This window comes from Hyposmocoma kahamanoa, unplaced genomic scaffold (assembly GCF_003589595.1).
Source record: "Hyposmocoma kahamanoa isolate Upper Pololo Valley unplaced genomic scaffold, ASM358959v1 99702, whole genome shotgun sequence".
In the NCBI taxonomy this organism is placed as follows: Eukaryota; Metazoa; Arthropoda; class Insecta; order Lepidoptera; family Cosmopterigidae; genus Hyposmocoma; species Hyposmocoma kahamanoa.
In genome coordinates, this window is record NW_020656001.1 from 3,412,145 (window position 1) to 3,422,289 (window position 10,145).

Consider the following 10,145-nt stretch of genomic DNA (forward strand, 5'->3'; position numbering starts at 1 on the left):
ATATAAAGTGGCCGGATGAACAAGTGCGACTGATGGTTAGCAGTTGCAGTGCCATACCGGGTCACCCTGAGGTACAAAGTTGACATATCCCATGTGTCTGACATTTCACCAACTGGCTTAGCGCCCAGATGAGAAAGTTTTCGCGCGGCCGAATAGGGACGTCCGCGGCGGCCGCCGCGCGGTCGTGCGTTGACAAAAGACAAGCCAGTGCCTTCCAGTTAAAATCTAAATAAATAGAGTGTATTTTGCAGTACAGTTCGGTGTCTGAACACGTCCACGCGGTCGTTGGGCGGCGGTCGCCGCAGACTCCGCTCTTCAACCGCGCGGGGTGAGCGCGATGAAATTCTTTAAAACCGAATATTTTATTCAAAATGTAACGGTTTATGAAGCAGAAGGAAAGGTTCATTAAATACTTTGTTTTTTTTTATGTTATTCGTGCCAATTAATAACAACTAATAATTACGATTGTAGAAATTTAAAGATAAATACTTTTCCATTACCCTTCGACCTTTGTCTATCGACATTTCACAAAGGCGCTCCGGATCATGGCCGTTGCCTTGAGAAGGGCCACCAAGTACTTCCGATCAAACAGGAAATGGCAGACTAGATTTTCTGTGTATAGTAAGTAATGAGCCTGAGACCAATTCGTCAAATTATTGTTTATTACTATTAACTAAGTCACTTACAGCATGGTAAACTTTCGGCCAAGAACGTTCCGTTCGATTCCCGGGCCGGGAGAAATATTTGTGTGGTCTTTATTTATTTCTCCCGTGAGTTTGGGTGTAATTTGTGGTTGCCTATGTGTATGTAAATGTAAGCCATACAAATATTTCTCCCGGCCCGGGAATCGAACCCGGGACCTCTGCGTGGCAGACCAGTATGGTAACTGTTCAACCACTGAAGTTAAAAGCAATCTGTTTCGTCTTTGTCCAATTAAAAAATATGATATTGGCAATGGCCACTATAATGACAATTTTGTTGTTTATTATTATTATTTCTAATTAATCACGCTCTCTCTCATCTCTCTCATTTAATATTATGTATTTATTGAGTACGGATTATAGAGCAATCAGCTTAAAACGATATATCACAGTTAAGACTCTCAAAACGTAATGAATAAAATTAATTCGTGCAAAAAGTCACTCATTTATTTGTTGTATACCTACTTTGCATGGACAATGTCGGAAGAAAAGAAAAATAAAAAGAAAGGCGAAAAAACGCCTAATCTGGCACCACTGACAAGACACTTTTGCCCCCTCCCCTAAAATCTTCAACAACTGTGACATCTAGCGACTCAAATTGGTAACCACAATATAAAAATGTCTGTGAAATACGTTTTCAATACAAGTACTTCTAATTACAACATACTCGTTATAACAACAGTAATTACATATAATCAGTACTTAACAATTGGCTAATATAATAACTACAATTGAATTTATAGCTATTTAATTAAATAAATAATTAGCGGAATATGACTAAAGTCCCGGAAGGAACCGCTCGCGATCTCTAGTGGCATGCGTGACAACCATCAAATTAAAATCAGAGCAAGAATATGCTATTAAAATTGTGAACTTGAGAAGAGAAAATTTATAGTTTACGTAAATGACAAGTATTATTAGTTTAATACTTTCATAATTATAACAAAGTATGTAACGTGATATAAGTGTAAAGTGCTGTATATCTAAGTAAGAAAATGGTCTGGCTTTGGGAAGAACTTGTACCTAACTAAATGTTTGAAAATGAACTACTATTTTTTTAAGCATGCTATTGATGATCCTGTTTTACAAATTAAGAAGTGCGTTTCCTCTGAAGGAAAGTAGCTACTATCATCTTTTACATAAGTAGATTACTTTCCAGCGGGCCCTCGTTACTCTTTATTATAAAATATAGCTTTTACGCCCCGGATTTTCGTAATTTTGTTAACAACATTATTAAATTTACATGTTTAGCAACAACAAAAGGATTCGAAGTAATAGCACCCAACAAAAAATTACACTGTCGGGTCTTTTATAATAGAATAGAATGCGTAGAATATAATACGTTTATTTGCCAGAATACAGTAATTACATAGGCCTTAAGTGAAGTTAGGTATCTCATTGTATTCAGCCTGCAAGCAGATGTGCAAATATTAATGGGATTCAATGTTTAGTCTATAAAGTTTCTAATTAATGTAATGAATTTGTAAACTCTAAGTATTTTTTATTACTATTGAAGCAATGTGTCAAAAGTCATTTTGTCAATTGTTATTTTAAAGTGTGTCCTTGTAACAATTTAATATGGTAATTTATTGTAAATAATTAGGCACACGTTGAAGCAGTTAATCTTATAAATTACTTTATGGCAACGAGGTTGGTGTAAAAGATTCACAATTTTTGCTCTAGTTTGCCTTTGAATGACTTCATCGCGTGTTTTAAAATATTGAGTATGAGAGTTGCCAAATGCGCAGATATCCCTAATGTACAAGCATGGCGAAGGTAATATGTTTAGCCTTTTGAACAGCGGTTTGCAACTGTCATCGAACCACGCGCCGCAAGTAGCTCGAGTTCAGTTCTTTTGGACTTTAGACGCTCTTTCTTAGAGTCGTATTCCAGAACTGTACTCAATGCTCAAGTCAGGATTTGAGCAGACTTGAGTATGATTTCAAGCACTGGAAATACGACCCTAATGGCAAGGACTTGAGTATGATTTTCAGTGCTCACTGTAATACTCAAGTCCTGACTTGAGTATTGAGTACAGTTCTGGAATACGACCCGCACTGGAAACACAAGCACTGGAAGTACGACCCTAATGGCAGGGACTTGAGTATGATTTCTAGTGCTTTGAATCATACTCAAGTCCTGACTTAAGCATTGAGTAGAGTTCTGGAATACGGCCCTAAGACTACTAAGTTGTCCCATAGTACAAGACCGTTTAATTTTTCTGAGCTACACTCATTGTATCACTAGCGCCACGTAGCGGATAATTGAAATGTATACAACATAATCTAAAGAACTTTTAAGTAATAAACCTTGATTACTTTTGATTTACTATTACTCGTGAGGCTTATAATAAAACTAAGTTTATTTACACCAGCATCATTAACCGGAAGATAACCACTCCAGAACATGAACTCCAATCTTTTTTCGATTTAGGGTCAAACAAACAGTCTGACATGCAAGTGTGGCTCCAGCAATCTTGAATAAGTTCAGTTAGACAATAATATTCGTTTAATTTCAGTCTACACTCAAACTATATTCGTTCATTCAAAATAAGCACTAGAAAATAGGTCACTAGGACAGATTACATTTAAAGCTTTAGACGCCAGCTATCGACGAGTAGCGGAAACTACATGTGACGTAGCGCGTTCCATTATAATAAAAATGAAAGGTAAATATGTATCATTTGTTTCTAATTTTGAAATTGGGTCATTAGATTAAGCTATAAGTTGATTTACTACATATCACACAAGGTTTATTTTTTTTGAAATACATATCTTATGTGGCAGTATAGATAATAATAACGAAAGTGATGAAGTAAAAAAGTAAAAAATGTTTGCAAAATATTTATTAACCGCGACATGACTTGTTTGATGTGACAACTACTTTGTAGTTTTAATTACACCTTGCAATAATCTCAACATGAATGGGGGCGCTTAACGCTGCTGTTTATATAAAATTTTGAGCTTGTTCAAATCGTCAAAAAATGTTTAAGTAGTTAGTTAAAATGAGAGACTAAAACGAATCATGATAGCATTGTGATTTTTTTACTATTTAGAGTTGTGTTAAGTTCGTCCGTTTTAATTAGTATTACTACTGAACTATTAAGGTATTAGATAATTACAGTGTCTACCATTGACTTACCAGTACCAGACCTACAGTAATCTAGTAATCATTCGATTAATAACTTGCTTAAAAATCTTTAAGGGCGCATTCCAATTACAAGCGCTGCAGTCGCGCGGTTTTGCAAAAATATCTTACTTATGATTGCACCCATATATTTCATTTACGTAAATTCGATAGTTAAATGTTTTCAATTTTGACAGTTAATGTTTAGTAAAATTACGTTGCAGTTCCTAGTTGATCACCACGGTATTTTGGTATGGCATGTAGACATTTTGTTTTCATATCACTAGAGTACGTCATGTGCTAGCTCCCTCTACTCGTCGATAGATGGCATGTAATGTCCTATATTTCAAGTGCGCTAGTGACCTATTTATTAAAATCAATGTTTTGTTCGAGGATGAATTCGGTAAGCGCCATTTCGGCGACGTAAAATAAAATGAACGCAGGCGTACTTTAAACCAAAAGATGCTAGTATTCAATTTCTAAAATGGTCCGGTACATTAAAGAGGAAGGGATTTGTTTATCATTTATCATAATACCAGAGTCATAATTTACACTATATCATAGTCAGTTAGTCACTGGTCATTTTAAAATAAAAGTAGCATCGATACGACATGAAGTAGAACTAGTAATTGAACGAAATAGCTTTAAAACGTATTAGATCTGACAGTTATTGATTTTCTAACCAATTTGGAATAAACACAACTGTATGATTGAGTAAGATAATACATTTTTTATTCCAACTGTATTCAAGTGATTCTGATTCACCGAATGAGTAACCTGAATCAACTGAATGTAGGCCATCACTTTGTTTGACAGTTAACGTCAATGTCACGTTGCAACTCTAGGTGCGCTTTTGTTCGTGTTGTTTGACGGTTCGTGTAGGCGGTCGCGCCGAACGAATCGCTCGCTCCGCCGTCGACGTCGTCGCCGTGCGTACGCTCGGCCTGCTGTCTCAAAACCCGTGTCGCGCGCCTTTTCTCGTCTTTGTAGTTTGCCGATGCTGTTGCCATAGCCAGTCTCCGCTAATCACTTGTCGTGTGTTGTTACATACAATCACTAGTTTATAAAAAAATACTGATAACAATTTAGACACTACAAAAATATCATCAATTTCGCCTCGCGATACACAACACAAAAGACAACTTCAAAATGTAAAGACTTTCGGGATTACTTGGCGAGGATACATGAAATAAATATTTTGCCGTGTTGATCTCCTCGTTTTCCGAGTTAAAGTTAACTCCGGTTTTTGGTTAGCTTGTTATTTTAAAATAGAACTATGCAACAATGTGGGTTCTGTTCAATGTTGTCTGGGCTACTACGGCGGGCTATGTGTGTTGGAAGCCGACGAGGCAGCAGTGAATCGTATTACAGGGAGCTCGGCGACCAAGACACGCTGGTAATTTTTTCTTTTAAGTTCCTCCTAACCTATAGAAGCTAGTGTTGTTACTTATTGTGTACTTTTCATTCATATTTATTGGCAAATTTCAGTCGTAAATGTATGAAGGCTGACACATGTATATGGCTATCAACTACTTAGTTGCAGTTGTTTGTATGTCCAGTAGTTTAATGGGAAAATTATTCTATTTACTATCTACACAGACTAGCTTTAAATATATACTTATTTTTTATTGTTATGTGCATGTATTGGTTATTTAATTCTAACATTACTTTTCTATTTTGTTACCTATTATTTTTGGTAGCATATTACTTTTACATAATATTGTAATAAGCGGCAATGAATAATTACTTAGTTAAAACAGTTTGTCAACAGTTGTGACTATATTAAAGTGAAAGTTAGCATTTCACCAAGTTGATTCTATTACGTTACCTATGTTATGCTAAAATATCACTGTATGCTTAACTACGAGCATGGCTGTATATTTGTATTTACCAATGTTTATTTTCCACTTATCGTCGCCTTAGAGTGAATATCTTGTATGTAATTTGGATGTAATTTTTCAGGGCAAAGTAAAATGTGCCGAGTAAAACTATGTTAACAAATGAATTTTTCTCTAATTAATGTTTTCATTGTGTGCATGTATATCATTGTCAACTATAAAATATTACACTTGTTTTTAAACTATTTGAATTAAAGGTTTTTCACGGTACGGTGACATTGTGTGTGTGGCTTGTTATATTTTTATTGCCATGTCCAAGTCCAAGGTGTGTCTAAATTTAAAATTTCTTTCTGATATGGCCTAGATTATCATGAACACAGTCTGATAGGGAAAAATTACAACGCAATACACATGGTTTTGGTTTTATGTTTTGAGTGTTAACGGCAAAATAATTCTGAAAAATTTAAACATGTCACAAGAATTTGCAAGCATGTGGACAATAAATTTATAGAAGTAATTTGTCAAAAAATTAAGCACTCTGAATAAATATGAATAAGGACAAACTTGGGATACCTTGGAGTGTGTCTATCAGCTTGAGAATAGGATAGCGTCAGGAAATGCGAAGGACTCATACGAGATAGTCTACTTACCTTCTTAAGGCACTGGGAGTTATTTATGGTATGCAAGTTTGTACTCCGATGGTTACTAAATTGCCTACTGCCCATCTTTTGTCTATGAAAAGTTAATAATCTTTATTTAAAAGCGCCCAAATGGGTAATAAGAAGTTTAACACATGTACACGGGTATGCATATATGTATATATATGTATATATAAGTAATAAAGAATTATTACCTATATATATATGTATATATCCGATAGCACGGATAGGTACTACTGCCTGCTAGACCTGTCTGATGGACCATCAGGAGTAGTGTATCACCGGCGGTCACACACCGCTTCACTTTTGCTTTACTAAGAAACCAAAGACACCTTGAGAGAAAGTGCTCAATTTAACGTACCCGCCCTATGCAACCTTTTTTCAAATTTTCATGGTGTAGCCTACGAGTTTGGTACAGTCTAAGGGCCGTATTCCAGAACTCTACTCAATGCTCAAGTCAGGATTTGAGCAGACTTGAGTATGATTTCAAGCACTGGAAATACGACCCTAATGGCAAGGACTTGAGTATGATTTTCAGTGCTCACTGCAATACTCAAATCCTGACTTGAGTATTGAGTAGAGTTTTAGAATACGACCCTAAGACAGTAAAAAAATCAAGGTTAAACAAGTATTAATTTAAAAAAAGATCTAGAAATGTACTTAATAGAAAAACGAGAATCAACATAGCAAATTATTTCTGATGAATTCTTAACAGTCAGAACTGGAAGAAAAAATAACATAAGAAGAAGACGTTAATTAGAAAGAGATAAAACATAATTTCGCCGTGTCTACCGGTGGTGCACCCTGCCCCTACACATTTTTTGGTCGATGGGGCGATGATATGTCACTGGTGGTGGCCATATGAGAACCTTTCCCGCCAGATAGCAAATAATGTGATTTTGGTGCCGGTCCAAACGTGTTAAAAAGTCTTGTGAATGCTAACAGCAGTATGCAGTATAGTACGCTTGCTAAAGCCCGAACATTAATTGTGTTATCTGTTTTATGTCAATTACTGTTATTACTTTAGGTGCAGAATGTCGGGCTCAGGTTTTCTAAATTCAATAGATACAGTGAAACTGTATGAGAATGGCTGTTGTTTATAATTTTCATCTTTATTAATTGTGGGTTCTGTCACTGATGATTGTACGATAGCAAATAAGTTAATAAAATAATTTGAAACACATGCGCTCATTAGCCTGGAATGAAGAAAGTTGAACGATGAAATAAGAGAGTATAAGATGAGTAGTTGTGAAATAAATTGTATTTAATTTTTTAATATTCGCATGTCTAATAAACTTTGAATTAAAACGTCCAAGATTGATTTGTCAGAGCGATTTTTTAATTTAGGGTACCACAAGCACATGAATAACACCATAATGTTATTTCATGGGACTAATTCTTTTTATAATTTAGTTAAAATTGAAAATATATGAAACAAAAATTTTTTTTACCAATTTTTGTTTTTATATTTATTACAAAATCCTGATAAATATATATCACTTTTATCTTAACATTTTGACTCCTTTTTTCTTAAACTTTATGTAATTTCTCCCTAACCATTGGTTAATTAGACTTAAAATGAAAATATCATGAAGCCAGATATGCAATTCAACTGCGACTATTTATTTACATAAATTTATACTAAAAACTTTTCATTTTCTAAGTGTGACGGGTGGGACACTCACGACGCCCGCCTGTTTGAGTTGATGGCTTCATTGCCAAGATCAAGACAAACTATCAATATTTTGTTCAGAAATTATTTCATATGAGATAAATTTAATGTTAAAGCTCTAATTTATATACACACTTAATTAATAACTTTGATAAATTTTAAGGAAATTAATGTGTTAAGTGTTGTGACGGGTGCTACGAGTTACAATTGAATACACATAATTAATAAACTTTTTACACTGTTTAATATGAGATCCATCGTTAGTAAGTAAATATTTTATAATATTTGTTTTATTAAGGCATTTTAGCATAAAAAAACAATTAAAGAGCTGATAAAGTAATTGTACTATTTTTCTTGAAGCACTGTCTATGACGACATGAAATCAAAGTCACTCATGTAAAATGCGTTAATAAATTTGAAAAATCCTGTCGCATACTTGAATATTATGTATCATATCAAAATATATCGAATTTTAGAAGTTTTGCTCGAGTTAGAACTAGTGGAGACAGACTTTTCGTGAATTTCCTGATACTAAAAATCATCAGGAAAAATGTTGTCACTTTTTTTTTATGTGTTATAATGTCTTAATTATGAGAAGAATTGTAAATTTGTTTGCAAATGATGGCTCTACGTATAAACAGTGTATTTTTTAAAATTCTATGTATTCAAATGCAACTTGAATCGTCACACTTCGTCACAATTTAGTTCGTTAAATCTTAATATTTACATTCCTATTTACGTGCACAATGACCAACCAAGCCAAAATAATGACCCTTAGCATAATTGTTACTTTTACAAAAGCAAATGCCAACAGATTGCATATTTATTGGTTAAAATAAAAATATATATGTTTCATTGTGACGGGTGGGACTTGAAATTATTATTTATTGAAACTTTAATAACTCCTCGCCATATATACTTCCATGCAAACACTTATCACTACTTTAAAATTCATAAATTGCATTTTCTTCGACAGTAATAACTATTTTAGAAAGACGCACAAATAACCGCGAAAATTGTTGTTAACATTGTAAGAAAAAATGCTTCGCTATAGACGACAGCACTATGGCTGCGTTAAGGAAGACAAAAAATATAATAATTGTACAACATCGGATGAACTGCTTCTGCGTTGCCAACCTTTGAGAACCCTGTTGACACTTTTGGAATATTTATTGTTGACATTTCTTCATTTTTCGAGGTGTCGTATATCTATGTCCCATTATTTTCTGCTTTGGAATATTTCTCGTTGATTTTTTCCTAAAGCCGTAAGTACGCATTAACAAGTTTTTTGAGGTATTTGAAGTGAGTATCACGTACTTAACATATCGTAAATGTGTTGAAGGTTTAAATTCAACATGCCAATGGCGTTCATCGTACTGTTGTTGACTGCACATTGTTAAGTATTAATCGGAATAAATAATTGTAATGTACCATTTTAATTTTCGAATCCCATGATTAAACTGTGCACGGCCTGCGCTTGCAAATCTGTTTAATCAGATTTAATTCTAACTTCTTCGAATGTAATACGAACATCATACGTCACTAAAATAAAAATCATAAAACGGTTTACTCCTGAACCTGTTACAAGTTTTTGCTGTACGTCGCTGTTTATCATGTTATCATTAATAAACACAAGTATGATGGTAAGAAGCTAATACGCTCAATCCGACCCAAACAACGGATCGCATTCGGTACTTAAATGATTCATTTTTTGTGAATGTTGATGTAGCTATTCTTTCTATATTATAAAAAAACCACGGAAGAAAAGATAACAATGGAAGTCCTTAAGCGTAGATTACTATCAAAACTTCTGTCGCCAAAACTCGCACAGTAATTTGTTTAAAAACTATGATATGATAATGATTATTTTTCGTAGTTTCTAATTTAAAAACATGTAGCAATTTCTGGGCCGTTAATGTAATTTAAACTTTACTCAGTTCGCATATCGCTAAAAGTTCAATGACTATTATTGCAAGTTACGACGTTTTGATTTAACATTGAAATTTAAATATGCTGCCATAGCAATAGCTGAAACACTAGGAGAAGACAAACGATTAACTTCTGTTACGTTCTCCAAAAAATACTCAAGACCACATTGCAAGGGTATAAGGTTTACTTTTCTTTCTTATTATAAAAAATCTATTAAGGT

At 34.1% G+C, this 10,145-nt stretch overlaps 1 protein-coding gene across 2 annotated transcripts in view; it reads left to right on the top strand.

Moving 5' to 3' along the window:
- Positions 1–4,948: 4,948 nt before the first annotated feature.
- The window catches only part of LOC113239212 (calcium/calmodulin-dependent 3',5'-cyclic nucleotide phosphodiesterase 1C-like), a 195,665-nt gene continuing 190,468 nt past the window's right edge, over positions 4,949–10,145 (top strand). For both annotated transcript variants that reach the window (XM_026476107.1, XM_026476106.1), the window contains exon 1: positions 4,949–5,223. In XM_026476107.1, the coding sequence (XP_026331892.1) occupies positions 5,104–5,223 (120 nt within the window). In that variant the 5' untranslated portion in view covers positions 4,949–5,103. The remainder of the gene's footprint in view (positions 5,224–10,145) is intronic.